Raw genomic sequence first — 25,079 nt, forward strand, 5'->3', positions numbered from 1 at the left:
TTTATATATGCTATGATAATTATTACCTATTTGGCACGTGAAAATAATAATATTAAGAAAAGAGAGTTACCTAGTTGATCTGTCTGCTATGGTGTACAGCATACATATTTTTTCCTCGTGGTGGTTGTACTCCTTTAATTCCCGCATTTCTTAAATATGACAAAATTTCGATAATGTAAAGATATTGACGAATGAAATATTAATTCGACTTAATTAAAATATAAATTAAATTTATTATTTTCCGATTGGTCCGGTTTATTTTTAGAGTGGCTGGATGATTTTTGACTTTTTTTTGACAGGTTGCAAGTAATTTAAGGAAACCATATAAATCTGTAAAATTTGAACATTGCTATTTATATTGTTTAATAAATAAAGAAAACGACTAATATAATTTATTATTTATATAAGTTATTCGTTCCTGTAAATTTAGTATGAAAGGTAACTTCAAAGTCATAACTATAGTAAGTGTTATTATAGAATACAATAATTCCTAAAAATATATATATCAGGGTCTGCATTTATTGTAACTTAAAAAACGTTTATCTGATTAATCTTCGGTTATTTAAAAAAAATATTCATGATGCTATTACATATTGTATCAGCATCACATAATTATTTGCAGTCACGATAAAATAATCGACTATCAGATATCTTCATTACATGCAAAGTATTGCTTTGTCGAGTACAGAGATTAACATTTAAGTTGTTCGAATCTATCTCGTGAGGAAATCATGTATTCATTGAATTAAGTAAAAATGTCATTACATTTTATTTGAGTTATTCATCTAGGGGTAAACCGTAGATTATATTATTTGCATGTTTAAACTTAGCGTTATAAAAAAATTATGGACAAAATGTACAATATATGTGCAAAATTTATGCCTAATGTAGAGTATAAAATAAAAGTTTATGTCAAAAAAAAAATTCACAGATAATATATAGAACCAGAAAATATTTTCTTCTTTCAAGGATAATAGTTTTAATTTTTAAAAACAATAAAAGGTGTTGTTTATTTTTTTAAATTTATATTCGCTTTAATTTATTGAAGCAATATAATTCTATCGGTACACACATAGTATTTAAATAATCTAAACTAAACCAACCGTTATTATTTAAAATTCTATGGAAACAATTTTGTTATTGTTGTTTGTAATGTGAATAAATAGGTTGATTAAAATAAAATTCATACGTCTATTTTTAAATGCGAGCGAATAAGTTTACAAATAACTTTAATAAATAAAAACACACACTGTAATATTTGATAATCAGTTATTAATCCTATACAGTTTATTGAATATACGAATAAACATCATTTATCTAAATTATTTTTAGCGTTAATTTCACATATAAATATTGTTTTTAAAACATCATGCAAATGTGAATAAACATCTACGGAACTATTTTACAAGTTATTCTTAAATTTTCTATAACATTTAATTTAACTAAAAAGATATATATGGACAAAAATTTGTTATACTTATATAAAATAAAATGCGAACAGTCCAATTGTGTTTATTATCTAATTCGTAAATGATTGTAATATATATTTCTACACTGTGAACTTACGATTATATTATACTTAAAGCGAATAAAGGTGAAAAGCATTAAGTTTTTTTACTTCATAGTTTTGTATTCAGATTCGTTAGAGATTTGATATTCTAAATACGCTCAAGGGTAACAATTCACCTGGTATATTCCGCTAACATTATGACTAACAATTTTAAGGAAGATCAGATCAGAATTTTGTATCACTGGTACGAGTTCGCACGACTTCACAATGAGAGTTGCTATTGTTTTCATTCATAAAACTTCGGAGCTATAATATGTATATCCAATAATTTATTATATTGAAAGTAAGAAAGTTTTCGTGTTCGAGTAGATAATGAGAACTCTTACTTATAATACATAATTATTAAAATGATTCTTTTTGTTTTATACTTTATATATATATTTTTTAAGTAAGGAATATCAAATACTTCAATATTTTCTAGTTATTATTCACCAAATGTCTTTGATAAAGTCCATAGTTATTTGTTTAATTTTAACTATTAAAGTAGAGCTTCTGAACAAGATTCAGCGTGTTATTGGGGAATATAATTTAGGTGTGCTGTTCTTGGGTATTGAATACGTCAAACATTCAAACTGTCTTTGATAAAATAATGTGAAGTTTATAGAATATTATAAGACAGTTCCAGTCCTCGTTGTACATAACTTTTAATACTTTTCACCTTTACCTATTAATATATGTTTAGTACAAAACATATATGTGGTGTATTTGTATTTACCTTACAGTGATTTCGGGCCTCGATTTTTGAAAGGACATTCTTTTTCTCATAATATAAATAATTTTTTATACTTCTGTTAAATTGAGGTCTCATTCCTTTTGTATATATATTTCAGTTGTCTGTTCTTAGATTTATTGTTGTTCGAAGTAGTCATTTCAAAAAAGGAGGTTTCATTTAGTTATAATATCTATACAAAACTGTTCTAAAATTCGATTAAACATTTTATTATATCCAACAATAACATAGTGCATAAGTTTAAATAAACTTCTAATACGACCACTCACTTACATCTGCACTTATACTCGGTTGGAATCATATTTTTTATATATGGCAACATTACATCATAGTATTTAAGCTACAATTTAAAAATATAAAAGTCATTTCCAACGTGTTTATATGCATTTATTATTCCATATCTATTTCATTTGACATTTAAAAAATATATTATTTGTAATATGTACTTAACATCTTTTATCACCAAGTATAAATGAAAAGGCATTTCGAGTTGAAATTAGTCAAGTGGCCGTCTACGTCTTGGTACTTTCGACTCAATTCAATATCAAATATTACAAATAACGATTTAGTTTCAAATAATTTTACATCGCGTTCACAAAATAATATAAAACAAAATTTTCAAGTGTACTTTGAAATATGAAAGCAGAAATATATCTACAATCATATGATATTAGAAATTATATTAAAAAATACGCGATGTAAAATTCGTTACTATTTTAAAAAACACATGTTAAAGATATATTTTTTTAATCGTGCAATTTTGTACATTTACTACTTACCTAGTAAGCTATACATACAATTATACACTCAGACGAAAATATTACAATTTTGGATATCTTAAATAAAGCACATTAATATGACTATCTCATGTGATATTAGAGTAACAATATATATATATAAAGATGGCATAGATAGGTAATTAAAAATATCTCGCTAAAATTTTTATATAACCATTGAACATCCGTACAATAAATTGAATGTAAATAATGACTTTAATATATTTCTTTATAATAAAATGAAGCTTGAAATCTCGAAAGCGTAATGAATTTATGGATGTTAAAGGAATCCAGCCTACAAATGAACTAGTTTACAGACCATTACAAACGACCTATGTACCTATTCAACGTCTAAAATTGTTATAAAAAATTTATAAGCAACAAATAAATTCATTTTATCAAAGATTACTACAAAGCAGACGTTTGGGGTCATCGCCTAGAGGTATCAAAAAGTTTGTTAAAAAAACCAGCCCACGGGTGTTTCCCGCCAAAAGGGGACAGATTAAAAATATAGGATATATAAAATGAATATGGTTAATACCGAAACTTGGTCCGAATACAAAATAAAATTTTATATCCAGTTACTTTTGCTTCATTGAACACAATTTAAAATTACAAGATATGGTTCATATTCGATAAGCCTTATGTCATTATATACTTTTAGCAAATAGCAATTTATGCTGATATTAAGGTATATAATTAACAAAGAAAAATCTTCTAAAAATACTCTAATTTTTTACTCTGTTGATAGTGATGGATAATATTCAAAGGACGAGTGATATAAAATCTATAAATATAGGTAGTATCATAACGAAAATAGTTTTTGTGTAGCCAGAAGTATTACGGATTACAGTATAAAGTATTTAACAACGCTAGAATCTATGAAAATTATAAAACTGTGTGATGTTTGCTGTGATGGCGTTGATTTGCTGTTGGAATAGGTACCTGAAATTTTTTAAAATATTCTTTATTTTTTATATAAAACGTGTATGTATTTCATAATTATTTAAATTTTAATTTAGAATATGTACTCATAACGACATTTTGATTAACATACAAACCTCGGATCCGATTCCACAGATGTTTACAGACCTAGAAAACATAAGAAATATATTTATTTTGTTTCTTATATATTTATAAAGTATATAAGCTGTTTTATTCAAGATTATATAATGTATTTTTTGTTAATGTAAAATGTTTTCAAGAAAGGGAAACAATTTAGAGGAGGTATAAGGAGGTTATTGTTTTTTCTAAAAGCAGCCATAATGGAGACTTTTACATGTTTTGTTGTTTCTTTTTTAAATTTTATATATTAAGTTGAAGGCGTAGATAAGGCGTAAAACGCTTTGGTTCATTTAAGGGTAAGCATCGCATTCCTGGCTTATATTTTAAAGCATATATTTGTAAGTATAAGAAACTAGTAAATAATATGGTTATTGTAGGTATATATATTTCGACAGCAGCATTAAACACAGGTATCAATACAAATGCGAAACAAAGGTGATCGTGTTTGAGATATTACATCGGCAGATTTTTATTGTGTGACAAGTCAATTATGACGAGAAAAGAAAATTAAAATTATGAAGAGAAAGTAAAATTAAAAACTAGGCAATATTTATTGTAGGAGACTGAGAAAATCTCAAGTAGAATTATATTATAAGTGGCTTCTTATTATTTTTTTTAATATTGATGTATGTTGCAAGTATGTTTTTAGTTTAAACCTCCGATGTAAATTTCTCAGGTCATGGGTAAAAAATACAAGACAAAAAATAAACATCAGAGACAGATAAGTTATAACAGATATAGAATAAAGCAAACATATAGCGCCTGACACAGATTAAATTGTAATTGAATAAAAAAAATCTTATGACATTCTTTGACAAAATTACAATCATACTGTGTATCAAGAACAACATGGCGCCCGTGTCAGAGTTCTTGAATGACATTTATATTCAAGACTGAATTGAAGTCATTCAGCCACAAGTGTCATGTTATATCTCAACAGGCGAAACAACAACACTGCCCACTTACCAAACGAAAGTAACAAATATTAATAACAAATAATAACATACTTTATTACTATTCATATATTATAACAAGTAACTTCTAAATTAAACTTCGGTTACCGAAACTTGTTCACACAAAGTTGGCTGAAAATGTGAGAAAAAATAATGGCATGATTAGTCTAAAAACTTATCATATGTAAAATAAAATAAATTAATAACGACTTCTAATGTGTATATATCTAAAAAATCGAGTACTCACCAATGATAAGAGCCAAAATAATGATTCCAATGACAGCTGCAATTATCATCATCTGTAATAAAAAATATATGTTTATAGTCTCAAACGTAAATGTTTATAATGTAAGAGTTGTAATAATAAAGTCAAGGTCAATAATTATTGAAAGTTGTTAAGTGAAAACCTTTAGGTTCTGCAGCCAGAATTTGCTTTTCAGTTTTCCAGCCTGTTGTTCAAACTGCGAAGCACCTTGCTGCAAGGCATCTGTAAGTAAAATGATATTTCATGTTCATATTAGCTTCATTTATAGGTGTCCTATTATTTGGAAAAAATTCAATTAAAAGAATTTTTGCAAACATTTACCTGCTCTGTCGTCAAGCTCCGAGAGCTTTTGATCTCTCTCCAACACCTTTTCAACGTTCGTTTTCATTATGTCAACAACCTGAAATTACAAAAAAAATATATAAAACCTGTTTCGTAACTTAAATCATTTGAATATAAACTCGAAAATTGTATATAAAAAATATATATTAATACCATTATATTGCATATGATATCACGGAATCATTCCACATATTTATTTATTTATTCATTTATTGATGATGAAGCTAGTTTTTCATACCAACCTCATCAACCTGAGCCTGCGTTTGTTGCAAGCGGCGTTGTGCTGCTATCTGTTGGGGTGTCTTAGGACCCCCAACTGGCATATCATCGCCATTTGGAGCGAGACCACCTTCCGCAGCCCTGAAATGCATACAAGGATTTTATTCATCTAATATTAATTATTTCATACTATATCTTATTTTTATCTACAATAGAATATTAATTATGCAACCTATAGGTTTTTGCTAGAAGGTCATTGTATAAAATTACTGTTTGAAGGCTATAATCGGTTACTTCAAATAGAAAGACGAATTTAAAGAACTAGATATGAAAACTGAAATATTATCTACATAAATCATTTGCGTAATATTTATGTTTATATTTAGGTTTATTCCAATAAAGTTATTTCGTCTTACATTGTCATTTTAGTTTTCAAAAAAAGTTAAGTTCCAAACCTCAAATCGTTTACATTTTACACATAAAACTTCTAAGATATAAAACTAGAGAATGGAGAAGTAAAGCAGTCTAGACAGACTTGTAATAAAAAGCGTTAGCTTCCAAAGACTAGTCGATGACATTTAAGACTTACGATAAATATTCATAAAAGATTTGCATTAAAGTTTACCACGTAACAAATAATATAAGATATTTATGGCGTCATGCCAAGAATATAACTTAGTTAAATATAATAAAAAATGGTTTCTTTGAATGTTGCTTGAACAAGAAAATTATTGTTAATATAGACAGTTATCCGTTTAACAAAGTTATGATATTAACATATTGGCATATAATTAGAATTAGTAGGAATCTAAAAAATAATTATCTCGTTCAAAATGCAATATACATAATTGGCTTCCTTTGTTATACCAATGGTTGCAATGTGTATTCAGAATAAATAAACTTGCGTTGACCTATTTAAATATCGCAACAAAGTGAATTGTTCTCTCATTATATAATCTATTATAGATCACGTATTGTCAGTATGATATTGGCTGAATAGATTAGCTTTTTTAATTTTAATAACATTAAAAACTTCATCTTTGAAAGAGTATAAGTTCTTTATCTGGAATTATTATTCATTTCAATAATAAAAAAAATTGTATGTATATATTAAATTTCTATTTCTTTTACAAATGAAGATAAACATACATATTTTAATTCTCAGATTTTCTCTTTTTACCGTACTATTTTGTTTCCACGAAATATAAATATTTTTTAATTATTGTGTTAAGTGCCTCAACGAGTTGGTTTTATTTTGAAGGAAAAGTATTTTTAAACTTAATAATTCAAATTAAAAGCTGCTTTATTAGTATAAGTATTAATTCGATTTTTTTGTCAAATTTAATGAGACAAACTTAAAATTGTCTAAAATCAAACAACTGGTTTAAGTGCTGTTCCATTTGAACTTCATCCAACATTTGAGGAGATCAACAGTTAGAAGGTTGTACACTTTTTATAACACTTTGGCAGCTGCGCCAGTGACTTCATGAGTCCTAGTTGGTCTGTTGCCAAGTCAGACACGCTCTTATGTCTAGTGACATTATTATGTTCAGCACCTTTAAAAAAAAAAGAATTAAATACGGAGTATTTCCAGTTTTCCTTCCATAACAGTGGACATGACAGTGCAAAGATCTTGAATGTAAATTGTAAGAGCAGAGCACCTCAGATGTCCTGATTAATTTTTTAATGTATCTAATTGATCCAGGTCCGTTTTTTACACCGATGGTATCCAAAAAAAGGTTGTGAATAAAAAAGTGTCAAATTGCGATGGTCTATGAAAGATTTGTTACAAAAGAGCATAGTTTAGATGTATCTTCAATCTCAAAATAAACTAAACTTATTTTTGGGGACTATTTTTGGTGTTGTCAATTTGAATAATAGTCGTAGATTAAAAAACTTCTAGGATTGGTTTCATTTAATAAACTCCTCTCCTTTTATGAACAAACTCTCTAAAATTAGACAACTGTCTATTGTTTTTGGAATAAAAATATTTTGTGTTAAGTTATTTTGTGAGACTAGATTTTATCGAATGCAATTGATATAATATCAGGCGAAAAAGAAAAAACAATAAAATTACACAAAAAAATATCTAAGTTACTAAAAATGTCATGTACCAACAAATCATCTAACATTCTATACAAACCTACATATTTCCTTTTTTTTATTTGTAGCTAGTGACAGTTTTATGTTAGATAGAGTTACAAATTAATTTACGCGAGCATTTCTCACGATATTAAATGAGAGCGCCCCTGACGGTGAGAGTACACTTCTCCAATTAGAATCGCAATAAAATATATAAACCAAACAAAGAAGATCAATTTCTTACCAGGGTGTGCTTAAATGGTGTCAGCTGACAAATACTTATAAACGGTTGTATCTTATAATTATAAAGATTTATTGTAGACATTTTTAGTGTCATTCATTGCTTAAGGACTATACTTTATTAATATATCTATAATAAAGATTTGTGTAATGGAGGTTATAAGGAAAATATCTTTTACAAAATAGAATGATGAAGAAGAGAATGAGAAGATGCAAAATAGAATGTGAGCTATGAAAAATATACGAAAAGAATTAAGTTGTTGTAGCTAACAGCTAAACTTCATCTTAGATACAATAGATCCCTTAGAGGTATTGTCTAAATATTATTGTTGAAAAGCTATTTTATTCAAGGTTAAATCTTCAGGATGTAGGTAAGTTAATATTACTTTTTGTTGCCGGTGTATTTGGTCACCTTCACTTATTGATTTTGATAAAATGTGGGGAAATCCTGAATACTAGTCTTTAAAAGACGACAGAGCTCTAATAGAAAACGTCGGATTATCTCCCCAAGGTTTCCAACATCGTTTCTCCTCCGAAATGTGTGGGGGAAGAAGAATGACGACAAAAGTACATTTTTTCCACGAAAAGTAACCTCAATAAATTTTTTTTGATAGGATATATGTATTAACTGAATGTATTTTACTCACAAATTAAAAGAATTTAACACCTACGTCTTTCAAGGTCATGATGATTACTAACTATAATTAGTTAATGATATTGTTTCATAATATATTTTTGTCTGATGTGTATCCACACAAAAGTAAGTTTTGTTACTAAAGTCGCATAAAGGTCTCATTGTATCTACATAGCGTGACTTTATATATTAAATTCCTAAAACAACAGTTTGCACAGGATACCATATTTTGACAGTACACACGGGGTTTGAAAAAGGCTTTGCAAACTTGAATTTGTATTTCCTTATATCTAAGTTTGACTTCCCATTGTTGCTTTAATCGTACAATAGGTCTATATAACCCTAGAGAGAATTGCATACATTTAGAAAAAAATGCAGGGAACGAAATATATTCTTTAATGAAACCGTTTAATATAATATGAAACTTAAGAAGCATTAATTGTAGGTGAAAATTCTTCTGTATATTTTACAAAGAATATAATTTTCTAAAGCAGTTTATTAAAGACAAAGAAGGCAGGGAATTCTTGAAATATCTTTTTTGTAAAATATATTTACTTATGTTTGACTAAGATGTTGCCATTAAAATAAATATAAAAATGTTTTACATTAGCTTCCCTTAAATATAAATTGTAGCTAAATAGTTATTTCCTTGATTTGTGAATAATCTTATTAGAGAAAACTTAATAATTAATTTTCCTTGCGTACAAATTTATATATATTTAATGTCAAAGTTTAAAATATTTTTCAAATCTAATTAATAAGTTAATTTGTGTTATTATGTGCGGTTAATTTAATAGTTGGCTTAATAGCCAACAAGTATTTAGGTGTAAACAGAAGTAATTGTCTTAACTTGGGTTACGACGAAAGAATCTATAAGTTTTCTTTTCAATCCTGATTAAGGTGGTGTAATTAGATTATACTGAAGGGGTTGCTCTCGTTGTGGCGTTTATTGAAAAAGCAAAATGAAATGGTTTTCATGTATTATGAAATCATTCCAGTAGCTTGATATTGTATAAATCTAGCTGGTATGACGCTGACCTCCATTACCATGAAGATTCAATCGATATTTTCAGGTCGTAGACCTATAGAGTGGCAACACTTAAAAAATGTCACCAAATGATAATATTCAATTAAAAGGCCACAATTTGCCAGTTTAAATTATCTATTTCTATCATGGCACATCATTATATATCTATTAGTTTTTTAATTTAATTGCAGTCTGAAGTATTTTTTTTTTATTTAACACTCATCATGTTATAACACTCGTTAAATTATAACTGTAAAATAAAATTTATAATAGAAAGAATAAAATAAATACTTACATTTTAGCTGGTGTGTTTTAGATGCTCGAAAAATCCGAGATATAAAATGGGAAGCTAGTCACAGATGCTTTCGAAAATGTTCATTCACTGAATCCTCCCGATCTATGCACCGCCACTGCCCAGCACCAAATGAATGTGTTTTATGAATGGGGTGCTTACGAGATTTTCCTACAAGTATATCGGCCAATAAGCTATTTTTAGAAGGCTCTTTCCCCCAAAAAGGAATAGACTTTAAATTTTTTTAGACGACACACAATTCCTTTACATATCACATTAAGTTAAAACAACAAAACTGTATGGAGAATGCGAAATAATGTAAAATTTAGGAAAATGCGGATAGAGGTGAAAACCTTCCGTGACGATGTTTCACAATTTGTATGGGAGAGGGCGCGTCTGTATTTTCCCTAAGAGGTTCGAATGGTCTAAAAATACATTTAAAGTTTGTTTTCGATAATAGATCTTAGTGCAATGTGTATTAGGATATTTTTTCAATGACTAAATGGCAGTGAACCTGCGCATGTGTGTATGTTTTTAATCACTTTGTGTGTGTTGGGATATTAACGCATGCGCATTAAGTCTGGTGAACCCGAACAAAAATCAATTCGGTATGTGGGTGTTACGTAACTATGTTCGCGTCGACGACTATTCTGATCAAATGATATTAATTTTCACTACATATAAGTAACTTTAAGAGATGTACAAATAATGTTGCTAACATATCATTTAACCGATAATATTGTAGAAGATTTTGGGTATCGTTTTGACATTAATTAAATAATTAAATCATTTTTTTTAATGAACCTGAATTGTTTTAAAACTAGCTTCTTAAAAATATAAGGAGCTATGGAGAAATATTTTGTTTAAATTTATCGTCAATGAATATACAAATAGCGGATTAAAAAAAATCTGGGTCTTTGTTTTGTGAAAGGTCAAGTAAAAGACATAAAAAAAAAAAAATTCAATACATATATGAAAATTACTTTTACCTAAATAGACTCTGGAAATGAAAAAAAAGAGATATCAAATCGAATAAACAGATTAGTTTTCTTTATTCCATCTTAGTGTTTGAAATTAGAATTTAAACACATTTATTCAATGAGAAATTGCTAACAGATAATTAATATACGTATAAATAGAGGAGTTCGTTACACTTTGATTCCGTCAAAACTCATTTACTTCGCCATGACTCTTGCAATTTTTTATACATATTTTGAACTCTCAATCGTTTGATATTGTGATATATCTGTTTTCCGTATCGTTTTTTTAAATCTGTAATAATATAAAATTTTTTGCCGTAAGTATAAAGATTTTATTTATTGCTTTATATAAGTAAAAGAATAGACGATGTGAAGCTTACTAGTAAATAACTAAATAATTTAAAATAAAATATTATTTATATTTAAGGAGTATATTATTTATATCATATAAAATAACCTAAAAATCTTTGGTGGGAAACTTTATATACTTAGGTTATTCATTGCTTATATACTCTATTTTAATACTACTATTCTACGCTATTTAATTCAACGCAAATTGTTAACTTAAAGCTCAACCGACTTCCAAGGTATAGTTCACCAGTTTTAATAAGTATATGCGATTAAAAAAAATGTTCTCTAAGTAGACGTTAAAATATCCGAATGAAACTAAATAGAGCGTTTATTACTTTATAAAATTTTGCCTTTCACATTTTGTTTATTAGGTATTATGTACAGTTATAGAAGTATTAATATATATTCTTTGAACAAAATGAAAACGCGTAAGAGGAGTAATGGCGTCGCAATAGACTTAGATATTAAGCAATTGGCCTTAAATATGAACTCATGGGGTCGGTAATGACGCCCTTGAATCGTGTAATTTATGGGATTATTATTCTATTTGGTAATATAAGTTTAGAAATTTTTGTAAACACATTTGATTTTAAATATCTTCGAAAGATACAATCGTTTGTTTAATTATTTACTTATTATGACAAGATTTTTATATATTTGATACAATTGCAGAACGTTAGTTATTTTGTGATACCATACTGTAAAAGAGGTTTTAAACGCTTCTGATTTTTGTATAAGTTAAAGATAAAAAAATATGTTTTTTCAAGTGCTTTTTATTATTCACAATACACGAATTCCGAGAAACGGCAGAATTAATTTTTTTTATTTTAAAGACTTTTTTTCTTTATTTGATTTTTAATTTTCATTAATGTCAATTTTATGTATATATATATATATATATATTTTTCTTTTGAATTATTACGAGATTTAAATCTTACACTATTATATAAAATAGAGTCGTTAAAATGAGGTCTTACGACATCCGACTGCTTTCTTAAAACGGTATCGAATTTAAATAAAGAAATATAAATAAAAGTATACTATGAATTCGCGAAATGCTGCCAATTTTATACATAGGTAAAATATATTTTGTTATTTATTATTAATTTTAATGTATTAATTGTTTTAATCCATTAACACAATTTAGGCGGAGACTGATTATATTTTCACATTTTATGTATCCGCGTCAGTGAGTTATAAGTACAGATAATATATTATATTTATGCAATGTTAAAATCTGTATGTTTTATTATTATTTTAATTAAAATTTTAGTTCCTTTTAACTTGTTATCTGTACACACATAAGATCTTTTATAAGGATTACTCATATAATGTATATTTTTTGTAATAGTGCCATTAAATTTCAGTTTCTCTACTGATACCTTACCCTTCGGTTCAGCATTTCATTTGGGTAAATAATGATAATAACGTTTTATTTTATTACAAGCTTATTTAATCACGGAAGCGTGGAAAACCGCATCATAAACAACTAACTAAGACAATATTGCTTAACGCCAAATTTACAAACTTGATAATGATTGAAATGAAACTAATATTTTTCGGTTTACTGCGCGTATTCTCATTATTTAAAAACTACATACTCCCTCATCATCATCACATCACATCTCGTCTGTCCGTGATCACGGTTGCTGTAAAGTAACCGAAACTTCGGGAGTATGCAGTTTTTAAAATAATAAAACCCGCGCAGTAATCCGAAAAATATTAAACCTTTCTGTTACATTTGATCTTCAAACACTTATTTCATAAAAATTTACTATTCAAGAAAGTTTATATCTTAAGTATATACATATGCTATCCATACAATGAAGTTGATGCTCAAGTTTTCTTTGTAATTTATTATTATTATATTAATAATAACATATTATTTATAAGGAAACCGGAACAGAGTGAGTTTGAACAAAATATTTTTTTTTTCCGAAGCTACTATGTACATTTGTTTGTTCACATAATTATAGTGAAAATGCAAAAAAAAAAAAATCACGTGTATTTTCGCTTAGATAAATTTTAAAAGGTTTAATGTAGTGATTTTAAAGTCCTCATAATAGTTTTTTTATACAATTTATATTTCATATCGGTAATTTCTAACAAAATACTAAATATTTCGTTCTAGTTATCCGCTACTATAAACATTAAATCAATCTCCAGTGACATAAGAGCAATCATACAAATTATTCCAATGATCGAACATGTAAAGATCTAGTTCAGTGTATAATTTGAATTTCTCTATACCCAGCCGCTTCACTGGTGCCTGTTGGCAGACATCTGTAATCACACGTATATACCTGAATGCGCAACAGATAATGAAAAGGACATGTACAGTAGACGGCTGTTTATAGACGAATGTGATCTTTACGAATATAACTGTGATTACGAAACAGGTGAGATGTAACACATTGAATAGTAATGGTTAATTTGTATCAATTACTCATGATAAGTTTAATAAAATTATACGTAAATTTTATTAATATTTATTCGATTTTCGAACTTCTTTCTTCATGATTTCAGATTACTATCCTATAAACTATTCCGACTGCTTCAACATACCACCTAAGCCTTGCCCACCCCAAGTATCGTGTCCGTCTATCCCTACATGTCCAGATCATAGAAAACATATCATGGGAAAGATCAACTCACCAACAAAAAAATTAAGAAGGGCTTTCTATCAGTTCACCACCCAATACCCACTGCCTGCACGTATGCTGAGAGGCAGAAGGCGTTATTCACCAACTTGGAGAAAGAAAAAAAGAAAAACAACCCGCCCGATGACGAAAGCAAGTACGGTCAGGAAGACGTTCAAGAAAACCCCGCCCACGACAACCAGAACGAAAATAATAAAGAAAATTACAGTTAGGAAAAATGGTAAAGTACTTTTAAAGGTTGTGAAGGCGGTTGTTAGAAAGAATACCGAAAAGAAAAAGAAAAAAGATTCAGATTTCTTAGAGTAACAGAAGGTTTGTCAAAAAAATTTAAGAATTTATTATGATAATGTTATTTATGTGAATATACCTTAGAATAATTTACACTTTATATTATGAATAATTTAAAAGAATTCTCTGTGTGACATGACATTTAATATAATATTTCTAATCCCATTTCCATGTGTTAAATTTTTAATATGCATTTGTTTTATTTATCAAACGTTTGAGAGCTTATTTGAAAATTAAGTACAAAAAAAATATACTTGGAAACAACGATAATATTTTATTTCCTATACATAATGGGTAAAGAAAATGAAATGTTCATTGCTTTTATTTTCAACGATATCGGCTTGTTTCCTAGATTGGTTTTCTATTAGATGGAAATATATTTTGTACGCCACAATGATAACGTTCATATTTCATAGTAAAATTGAGAATCATTATATAGAGGTAAGAATTTTAATATTAGCCATGGGCTATTTTTGGCTTAAGACGTCCATTTGCGCCTATTACTAATTAAATGCTATTTTCGTTTGTAAGTTTTTTTTTTGACAATACATTTATATTTTAATATTTTAAAATAGCCACCTAGTTATTGTATTATGGCAAAAATTTGCAACCACACTGGTATAAGTATTTGTGGCTTGGAGAAGGATAGTCAGGATCACAGATTATTTCTAGATGACTGTGATATGTTCGAATACAATTGTGACAACGGAAAAGGTAATTTACTTCTTTACTAAATTCATTATACATACATCGCTAATGTTATTTAAGTACATATAATTATGTTGTCCGTAGTATATTTAAAGGTCGATGACAAACTTTGTCCTCAAAATGTTACCAAGGATACAATTGCAACAATGACATCTGAACAAACTTCAGAGACTACGAAAAATACAAGTGTAACCCTCCCGTCAACAATAACAACTGTCAGAAGTACTGCAAGTAATGTTACGAAAGTCCCTATCGCATCTGAGTGTACAAGATCCAAGAAAACGGATTCTTCTACCACGGTGACTGATTCTCCTACAACAGGGACAAATACGAAAAATATCAAAACAGCATCCCCTGAAATCCACAGGTGTACATGTATGGACGCACATGATAAAACAACAGAAATGTCTACTACTAAGATACTGACATATTCTGAGACTACAGAATCCACTTTACCTATGACAAAGACAATCCAAACACAATCAATAAACACTTCAAATTCCACTGGAAAATGGTGTACGTGTAACATTCCCACTACAGAATCGATGTTAACTACTTCAACAGTAACGACTACTATTGAAACTACTTCAGCTAAAATCGAAAGATGTACTTGTATGGACAGAGATATAACTACAATTAAAACAAATCCTAGTACTGTTACAACGACGTATTCTGAATCTATAGACTCTACATTACCTATAACAAAAACGACTCTAACACAGCCTATAAATACTTCAACTGCGACTGGAAAACGGTGTACTTGCAATTTTTCTAGTACTTCTACAACGGACACAATTTCAACAACTCCTATCACATCTCCAACAATCACGACTACTATTAAGCCAAAAAACATTTTTGAAAAAATATGTACTTGTATGGACACAACGACAGCACTTTTTACTACTACAACCGAATTAACTACATCCCCAGTTACTACAACTTCTACTGAATCATCTACTACAGTTGTCTCGTCAAGTAAACCTGGGTGTACTTGTACTCCACATTTCATATCCTCAACTGAGACGACGACATCGAGTCCAATCGATAGTGATGAATCGACAGAGACTACGGTTGACTATATCGAAGTAATTCCTACACCTGACGGCGATTCTTGCAAGAAATATCCGGCACATTGTAAAAGACCACGAACTTGGGAGACTACAGTCAGAGGAGAAACAAGGGATTTCTTTCAAATTCTTCGTGAAAAATTTGGAGATAGGATAAAAATATTAAAAGACACAACCCATTGGCCTCGGAGGACGGTAAAAGCCGTGGAAAATTATAATGACGGGTTTCATTTTGGTAACCATAACGATTTATCATGATTTTGGAAGCTGAAAGCAAATATTTAATTAGATAAAATGATTTCAATAATGAAAGGTTACGAAATTCCTTGAATTTTTAACAATGTAATTGAAATAAATTGTAATAACCCTAAAATATATACTTATTTCATTATAGATAAGTCTAAGGCATATGCTTGCTATTCAAATAATATTCTCTCGTTAGAATTATTGTACTGGCCCCTAAATAACTTTTATGTTATTGAAACTGTTTACGATCAACGATTGTTCTAAAAATGGCGGTCTTTTAAATTTTAAATACCTATCATGGCCAAAATTAATAGATTGACAATAACCAGAATGGTTAGATGTTATCTGTCACGTATCTACTGTTGAAAATTATTAGACAAGTTGCAAGAGTCGGCGTCTGCGAATACAGTGTAAGACATGTTAAAATAATTACACGATTTTAATTATAATATTGTCATTTGTTAGTAAAACTGTTTGTACTACAGACACATTTGTAATACCATGTTGAGAGGTAACTAACGTTGCATTGAACTTGACCTTGAGAAGGCTACCTGAGAGACATTTATAATTTTTAAAACAAAAAGTTAAAAACAATTTTTTCAATCGTTCTTTAGTAGTATTAAATATTAAACTAAATAAATACTGAAAAATGAAATCCAAAAAATATGTAATTAATTCAATTATTTAGAATGAACGCAAACATTATTATTAGTAGTTAATTAATACATAGATTATAAAATATATACCTGTTAATAAAGTTAAGATACCTTCACCTCTAACGTCGTTCCAGTAACCCATTTCTCACATAAAAAGATGTTCCAGTAAGTTCTCGCGAAATTCTTTAAGATGTTTCCGTGTGACACGTGTAACTTTCTACTATACACGTGTAATTCATATTAAAATGTCGTCCCACGGCATTTAACGAATGTTGCATAAAAATATATATTAATTTTAAGCCGTTATAGTATTTATACGACTAATAAATATTATATTTATAAAAAAAATAATTCAATTATTTTTAAAATATTGATTATGATTGATATGAATTCAGTTTAATCTATATTTTATAATTTAATGCTGGAAATAATATTATTTTTATTATCAGATTCTTATAGAATGTCCTTGTGAAGTCCTTATGCCTGACATCGTCATTATTATTAGTTAACCTTTACCAACCGCCAACATAAATATCACTGAATAAAACCTCTTCACAATATATCATGAAATTAGTTGAATTTTGTGTTTTTTTTTTCATCCTGGGGGCATTGGGTTCCTAATTGAATATGTTCTCAAATATTAACGTAATGAAATACAAAGCTATGTAAATAAGTGTAGGCGTTTGTGTGTGGGTAGTCGATTGTTAAAATAATAAAGATTTACTTGATGCTGATGTTTTTTAAAGGTCAGAGGTCTGTAAAGAGGTTTATAAGTAAATTTATAAAGGTGATTGTTTTAACTCAATTTGAAAATTAATTTTCCTTTATAACAACAGATCGTAGGTAATTTTAACGAGGTTATAACGAAAGAATTGTTATTAAGATTCAGTGAGATGTTTTTTTACTTATGAAGGTAAAAATATTTAAACTAAAAAAGATATGTCTTTGTAAAGACGCTATTTCGCAATAAGGTTTGACCTGAATTCTGTTGACGTGCGTTCTGTCACCGAATCACGTGTTTTGTTTACAAAATCTTATGTAATTATACTTAACCGCGTATACGAAGTAAATAAAAACGAACACGTATATATTCTTAATATTATGAATTCATATAATTTCAACAAATAAAAGAAAAATTCAAACATTTCTAAGTAAGTGAAACCATTTTTATGACTTTTACACAACAGCATTATTTAAAGCCGTTTGTTGAAATCCATCTCAATTTCACTAATCACAGGTACTATTAAATCTCGAAAGCACATCAAATCGGTTTAGTCAACTCGAGTTTTCGTCGCTTAGCCTTGACACGAATTAGGTAGTGTTGGATGCTCTTTGACAATTTAAAAAAAAAAATTAATGTATGTTTAAAAAAGACAAAAAAAATCACTCCCTGAAACTGAAACATGAAAATAATATTTTTCTCCGCGAAGGAAATTAATAAAATCGATTATAAGTTCCGTCTATTTAAATACACATAAAAGGCGAGAGTAGCAGTTTATAGTTTGAAAATGGGATTTGACATGACTATTTCCCGAAAATAATCACACACACACATATTTCGATCTAACACACACATATTTCGATCGCTTAAACTTTATTCAACTTAAAGAACATAAGATATGCTTAAGTTAATACGATTAATTCAATAATCTGTAGGTATAATTACAATAATTACTTAATTTTAATGATATTTTCTCTTAAATCACCTCCATAACAAATTCCTTCGTAACTGTATAATTTTTGTTGTAAATAAAATAAAAATAGGAATCATATTTTCTATATATGATTTATATGTATAAATATTTCAATGCAGCTATGAAAATGGTCAATGAAAGTCACCTAGACTTCCACAGCCTTCGTAGTTCTAAATCAATCGTCTTTATAAATTATAACGGAAATAGGAAGCCATATTTCATTCGCGCGGAAGCTCAGATCACGTCTTACGATCTCAGATCTTATTTATTCACAATTAAGATATACAATTGTACAATATATCTCATATTATGTCGACAAGGCAAACTTCTGCGTGAGCTTAACACATAGCTAGTTAGTAATGTATTTTTATTGACAGTACATCGTAATTACACAATGATGATAGAGTTGTATAAATTACTCTATAATATTGTTAAAAACAAAAAAATCAATGACATTTAAGCATATTTATCTTTGATTTTTTTTATTTCATAACTATTATTAGGAGCTATGTAGGAAACCCCGAAGTTTTGGTATTATTTGTTACATGAAGTAAAAGGCGCGGGTACAGTCTAGTGTATAATATGTTACTTACTATTCATTATTGCGATTGTCATTTCCTCGAGTTTCTTATAGAAAAAGGATGTATTTTAATGTGAATTCTCTTTCTCGTTTCTCTGTACTGTTCACGTTAGCATTTTGGTTTCGCAACAGCTTTAAGTCAATCATGACGCCATATCAAAACATAAACATTTAGATTCATGATATTATTTATTCATAATGTTATTAAACTTGTATGATAGCTTTAAATTAGTAGTAACTAATGCTGTACATTTTTATGTACGTACCGGAAGTAAGTTATAAGCAGAAGGTTGTTGAAAAGGCTTATATATCGCCACTCGACAGTGTTGCAGCCAGTTATCGTAGTGGCCGTGACTTTATTGTAAGTGCTTGTAGTTTGTTTCTTTACTTTTAATTATTTGTTTAAACGTGATTTTTGTGGGTTAATGCGTTTTGTTTAAGATTAATGTCTTTTGGTTTCGAGTTTTCCCTTTGCAAGAGTTATTTTGATGAAGTGTTTTTTTAATCAATGTTTATATTGTTGATTAAGATTATTAGGTTAGGCTGTCTGTTCACCAAAACCTACTTAAGGGATTTTTATGAAAATCTACTTAAATTGTGTTAAATGTAAATTTTAAATTACAATAAATAATTGACCCAAATGATGTTATGTGTGACTATATTTTTATAACAATCAATTCTCATTAAATACCCCACAGATCACCATGAAGGTAATTATTCTCGCCGCATTTGTATCGTTGGTGCAAGCCAGGCCCGGCTTGTTCTTCGCCCAACCGTTACACGCTCCAGGGGTAGAATACGCCCAGCCTTCACCTGTTATACACTCCCATCCAGCAGTTGAAGCGAACGCTGCTAGTGAAGCTCAATTGCCACCACAATTATTGAAATCACACGCTTTCTACAGCAACCCAGCCATAGCTGCCGGTCTGGCAAAAGAGTCCTGGTTCACGCATAAGGAGATGCAAGTTGTTGAAAGAGAGGCTGAGAAAATACCACGCCAGCGGATATACGACATCGTAAAAAATGCTGGTTTTTTGGACAGGCATTAATTTTTTAGATAATGTAATTAAAAGTGTTATATTTTTATAGTAAAATTCTAATTAAGTTTTTGTAGCAGCTATGTCTCTTTCGAAATTGGATTGCTTTTTGAAAATATTAAAATTGTATGATGTGAATCATTTTAAAAAGCATATATTAAGTAATTTATTGTTATTTTTTTCTAATGTTAGTGTTAAATATATTATTATAATGTTTGTACTGTGATCTCGAACAATAAATGCAGCCCAGTAGTTGTTGTTCATATGTTTATTAGGTCATTTTATTTCGTAATTTACTTCTAAACCATGTTTTTCAGGTCGCAATTAGCACCATAAGCACTTTTTTTAAAGCTCCTTCCTCGTTTACAAGTCACCCAACATTCGTGAACAGGTTTTTGGACAAAGTCTATAAAAAGAAATAATTAACAATAGCTTACAGCTGACTCACTCCTGTTTCCATTGAATAGATGATGCGTTTTCAATAATCTATTTTGTCTAAATAATGATAGTATGTGATGTAGTAGTTTTCAAAGAAGTTGAAGATTTTAAGCCTGATGTTAGTTTTCTTCTAATAAATTTATTATTTATTTCTATCATATATTATTTTTCTACTTTAGTGCGTAGTAAAATCTATGTAGAGTACTATAGCGATAACATTATATATAGTATATAAGAGAGATGCTAAAGTATTAGCCTTGAATTTAAACTGGCGCCGGCGTGGGTGTCTCCATGCCAATGATATTAGATACTTCTGGGAAAGTAATTTCAGCTTTATCCCTTTATATTTCACAAGTTATCAGGTTCATAAATAACTGGACGGTCTGACTCAGTAACAGACGTCTAGTCAGAAGTCGTTTGTTATCAGTAATCAGAAAATGAGTCATTTTCTTAACGTACACTACTCATGTTATGATTAATACTATTTATCACATTTAATGGTTCTGGAATTGACAGAATACAGCCGCAGAGCGGATTCAAAGACATTCAAAAATGAGGTTTTCATTCAAAATGGTATTTACCTTTTTTACTGTCGCAGTTAAATTCATGCATATCACAGTTATCTATGAAGGTTCTCATTTCTCCGCAAGAGTCGATTCCGCAGATCGGTACCTGATCATGTCGACATATGTCAGCTATTTTACATTCCTCTTCCAACTGAATTAAAAATCCAATGTAAAATGTATAGAAAGTACTAAATAAATAATAGAATGAAATACTGGTATTAAACAAAAATAAGTTAGAAAACATGTAAGCAAAGTTAGCACAAAGAAAATAGCTAAGACATATGTTAAATAGACTAAGTTTCTTTGTTGTGAGTTGCTTTAAGATTTTATAAATTTCATCTCGTCTTATACTCATTCAACATTATAAATAAATAGTCTAAAACAGATAAGTAGTTTTTAATGAATATTCATAATACTAATGATTTACTACAATATTAATTATTACGTACAAAGAAGCTTACTGATTAGATGAAAACTTCATTAAATATGAAACACTTACCTTCGCACCGTCGACGTGCGCTTGACATCGTTTTATAAACAAAATGAAATTTAAAATGTATTGTATTTTGTTCATCATTGTAGTTTTTTTGAAAGTGTTTGAACATGTTCGATTCTGATTTAATAACTCAAACTTTATAGCTTATAAAAATTTTGTGGCGTTGTTCATTTGCTTTTAGTAGATATATTTCTGTTTTTCATATTTATGGACTTTTCGAATGAAGCGACAAAACGCTATACTGGTGACTGAAGTCATTCATCTGCGGATATGATTTCGGCAACCGACTGTCCTATCGAGACCAGCCCATAGCTCAGTTATCTGAGGTGGTTTTTATAAAAAAAATTAGAGCGGACCATCAACTTCAATTTTAGGGCCGGAAAACGGAACTCATATTAAGAAAAACTGTCCGGCACCGAGAGCTGTGTTTTCCAGCATGGCTTGAAAAAAATGCGAAAATGCATCCACTAGAGACGAAACCTCTTAGCATTCAATGGGTTCACCGTGCGGGTGCCGGGTCCATCGCGTTGCAGGAAGAGGAGCTTCAACAGTGCCTGGGACTTGCAACCCAGGTGTAGATTTAAGGGGCCCCTAACTAAGGCGAGTTAAACGCTCACCTCCACTGTCCAACCTTCTCTCCCTACCTAACCAAAATTTGAAAAGAACCTACTAGGGCTACCTTCGAAGTACGTTCCAAGAATGAATTGATGTGATTTCTGGACAGGCCCAAGTCTTTTAGTAGGTTGTAGTTGTTGTTAAGTACATTTCAGTGCTTAACAAGAAACTTGTTATAACGGTTCCATCAATTTTAATTTGGTAGGTAAATTCGTTAATCAGGATAATAAGAATATGATATTTATATTGTTTCTTTTTGTCGCCTCATATCTACTTTCGTTTGCTGAACATAGTGGTATCTCAATAAACAAATGAATCGTGTGAATTATCCTCAACAAATAATAAGTTATATGTTATAATGGTAGGACATTACAAAACATGGTTTATTTCGTGAAATATGTGAAAGGAATAAATAAAAAATAAATTAAACTTCAATAGACAGTTTGGAATCGTTTGAACTATCCGATTAGAGTTTAGACTGTTCATTGTATTGCAAGAGCTGTGAAATATAGATTTACTTCACCGAAAACATCTTTGGTTTTTTTAATTAAATATTATCGGTTTTAATTCATTTTTCTATTGAATCTATCAAATGGGTTAAATCCGGTTGTATGTTAAAGCGATTTAGGGATACCGGAAATTAAAAAAGCAATAATTAATAAGAAATGACCTCAGCTATAACAGTTTTAATAAGAATTTTGGATTTTCTATGAATATTATAATGGAGCTAAATTATAATTCCATTAACGTTATTTCGATTTGAGAAGGTAAATGTTTATTTTTATTTCATCGAGTTATAATCTATTCTTTATATTTAAGTTACAATCGGTGCGATACTCTGGCTTCTTGAAAGATCTCCCTCTTTTGCAGGTCACCCAGCACTCGTGGATAGGACGCTGTTTAAAATCTGTAAGAAAAAAAACATTGGCATTCCCTACAATTCTTCTTGAGATAAATTCTCGCCTCGTTGTGATAGACGGGTAATAGAAGCTGTTTTTTTCTTACGATATTTCTCGAGTTAAAATGGCATTTTAGAAGGGTATTGTCATATCGAGCTATACATTGGTTATTTATTTATTAAATAGGTAAAAACTAATAACGTTCAGTTGTTAAGTTATCGCATATCGCATATATTACACAAAACATACAATTTTAAGGGCAACCTTTTCTTTCATATTAATTATACTTGTAATAATATATCTCTAATATCTTCATTACGATGTTTTTCAAGTGACGTATATTTTTTGTAATTTTTACCTTTTTTACTATCGCAATTGAACTCGTGCATGTCGCAAGTGTCAATAAACGTTCTCATTTCCCCGCAAGAGTCTATCCCACACATCGGGACTTTGTCATGAACGCATAAGTCCGCTATCTTGCATTCTTCTTCATTCTAGAATATTTTTTAACTCTACAGTTAAAAAAGCACTTTAAGCTAACTTAAGTCTGTCCGTAAATAAGACGTTCGCCTGAATTGTGAAGCGTTAGACTGTTTTGGTTAAATATTATAAAATTGGGAAGTAAATCCAAAAAACACAGCTTTTTTAAAAGCTAGGCTTGTTTGAAGCCAAGAAAATGTTTAAAGTTTACAGTAAAACATTATAATAACTCTACCTTAATGGCCTCGCTGTGAGGTGATACGACTTGTATTAACATTATTGTATTCAAGGCTGAAAGAACACATTCATAATGATTAAAAAATATAGAAAAAGTAATATATACCAGAGTTATGTATAAACGATAAGCATCTTCAGGGGATTACGTAAAAGAACCTCTCAGAATCTTAAAAGAAATGCTTTTCACGAAGCACGAAAATAGAATAATAATTTCTTTAAAATTTCTGATTGTTGTCTTGTTGGTTCATAATATCAAATAATAATATTTGCTATAAATATAAACGAACGGTTTTAATCACTGACAATTAAATTTGAATTACCTAATATGATCACCATAATGTAACATTATCAAGTGTGAATATTTGTTTCACGTATTATTCCGAGATAACATCAAAACACGTTTGCCATAACATCGCTGGTATTATTTCTGCGTAAAATAAATTCCAAATTCGATTTATTTTCGTTGAAATTTTACAACTTAATTTTCATGAAACAAAATATTTTTTGTAATAAAATTAATGGTGTCGATAAAAAAATTTAAACTATTTTCTGGTGGAGTTCATAACCAAAAACAAACTATTTCATGTATTCCTTGTTGCAATTGATTATTATTATTTAAGGTTAGGTAACATAAAACTGAAATAACGTTTAAAATTTTATAAAATAATTTTTAAATAAGTATAAAATTACAATCAAGGAATCATAGCCTTCTAAATAAAATGTCCACATTTAAAAATTAAATATATATATTTATATATATGAGTCAGCTATAATCACATTGAACAAGCGTATGACAGCTTTAACAGTGCAATTTCCTGTTTGAGGAGCGTATCAGCTAGAAAATTAATCATGCTGAATTTAATAACTATAAATCAGGTCAAGATAT

General features: G+C 29.0%; 6 protein-coding genes across 11 annotated transcripts; 3 read left to right on the forward strand and 3 right to left on the reverse strand.

Moving 5' to 3' along the window:
- Window positions 1–1,252: 1,252 nt before the first annotated feature.
- Window positions 1,253–10,558, reverse strand: LOC116773855 (neuronal synaptobrevin-like). 4 transcript variants are annotated; one of them, XR_009753055.1, is made up of 8 exons: window positions 6,510–6,537; window positions 5,944–6,061; window positions 5,681–5,759; window positions 5,502–5,581; window positions 5,342–5,393; window positions 5,149–5,226; window positions 4,138–4,168; window positions 1,253–4,021 (listed from the first exon to the last, which is right to left on the reverse strand). XR_009753055.1 is itself a non-coding variant. In XM_032666385.2 (8 exons), coding segments are annotated over exons 1-6 (345 nt in total). In that variant the 5' UTR covers window positions 10,201–10,558; the 3' UTR covers window positions 1,253–4,021; window positions 4,138–4,168; window positions 5,203–5,212. The 4 variants fall into 4 exon arrangements, 3 of the variants coding, with proteins under 3 accessions (XP_032522276.1, XP_061379868.1, XP_061379869.1); XM_032666385.2 differs by lacking the exon at window positions 6,510–6,537 and adding an exon at window positions 10,199–10,558 and having other exon boundaries at window positions 5,203–5,226; XM_061523884.1 differs by having other exon boundaries at window positions 5,203–5,226.
- Window positions 10,559–12,466: 1,908 nt separating this feature from the next.
- LOC116774118 (uncharacterized) lies at window positions 12,467–14,596 on the forward strand. The gene is made up of 4 exons (XM_061523947.1): window positions 12,467–12,603; window positions 12,894–12,937; window positions 13,781–13,925; window positions 14,053–14,596. The coding sequence occupies exons 1-4, from the start codon at window positions 12,582–12,584 to the stop codon at window positions 14,490–14,492; spliced, it is 651 nt and encodes a 216-aa protein (XP_061379931.1). The 5' UTR covers window positions 12,467–12,581; the 3' UTR covers window positions 14,493–14,596.
- A 165-nt stretch (window positions 14,597–14,761) lies between these two features.
- Window positions 14,762–16,555, forward strand: LOC116774117 (mucin-2-like). Its single transcript, XM_032666768.2, has 3 exons — window positions 14,762–14,915; window positions 15,050–15,188; window positions 15,267–16,555. The coding sequence occupies exons 1-3, from the start codon at window positions 14,778–14,780 to the stop codon at window positions 16,505–16,507; spliced, it is 1,518 nt and encodes a 505-aa protein (XP_032522659.2). The 5' UTR covers window positions 14,762–14,777; the 3' UTR covers window positions 16,508–16,555.
- Window positions 16,556–19,713: 3,158 nt separating this feature from the next.
- Window positions 19,714–21,058, forward strand: LOC116774119 (uncharacterized). Of its 2 annotated transcripts, XM_061523916.1 has the most exons (3): window positions 19,714–19,786; window positions 20,124–20,487; window positions 20,780–21,058. In XM_061523916.1, exon 2 carries the CDS (start codon window positions 20,130–20,132, stop codon window positions 20,472–20,474), a length of 345 nt encoding a protein of 114 aa, XP_061379900.1. In that variant the 5' UTR covers window positions 19,714–19,786; window positions 20,124–20,129; the 3' UTR covers window positions 20,475–20,487; window positions 20,780–21,058. The 2 variants fall into 2 exon arrangements, with proteins under 2 accessions (XP_061379900.1, XP_032522662.2); XM_032666771.2 differs by lacking the exon at window positions 20,780–21,058 and having other exon boundaries at window positions 20,124–20,733.
- On the reverse strand, window positions 20,716–22,153 carry LOC116774120 (uncharacterized). 2 transcript variants are annotated; one of them, XM_032666773.2, is made up of 3 exons: window positions 21,966–22,153; window positions 21,482–21,572; window positions 20,716–20,868 (listed from the first exon to the last, which is right to left on the reverse strand). In XM_032666773.2, exons 1-3 carry the CDS (start codon window positions 22,041–22,043, stop codon window positions 20,762–20,764), a joined length of 276 nt encoding a protein of 91 aa, XP_032522664.2. In that variant the 5' UTR covers window positions 22,044–22,153; the 3' UTR covers window positions 20,716–20,761. The 2 variants fall into 2 exon arrangements, with proteins under 2 accessions (XP_032522664.2, XP_032522663.2); XM_032666772.2 differs by having other exon boundaries at window positions 21,482–21,617; window positions 21,966–22,131.
- A 1,095-nt stretch (window positions 22,154–23,248) lies between these two features.
- On the reverse strand, window positions 23,249–24,689 carry LOC116774002 (uncharacterized). The gene is made up of 4 exons (XM_032666608.2): window positions 24,514–24,689; window positions 24,192–24,247; window positions 23,835–23,970; window positions 23,249–23,484 (listed from the first exon to the last, which is right to left on the reverse strand). Exons 1-4 carry the CDS (start codon window positions 24,527–24,529, stop codon window positions 23,372–23,374), a joined length of 321 nt encoding a protein of 106 aa, XP_032522499.1. The 5' UTR covers window positions 24,530–24,689; the 3' UTR covers window positions 23,249–23,371.
- Window positions 24,690–25,079: the final 390 nt, after the last annotated feature.

This window comes from Danaus plexippus, chromosome 20 (genome assembly GCF_018135715.1).
Source record: "Danaus plexippus chromosome 20, MEX_DaPlex, whole genome shotgun sequence".
NCBI lineage: Eukaryota > Metazoa > Arthropoda > Insecta > Lepidoptera > Nymphalidae > Danaus > Danaus plexippus.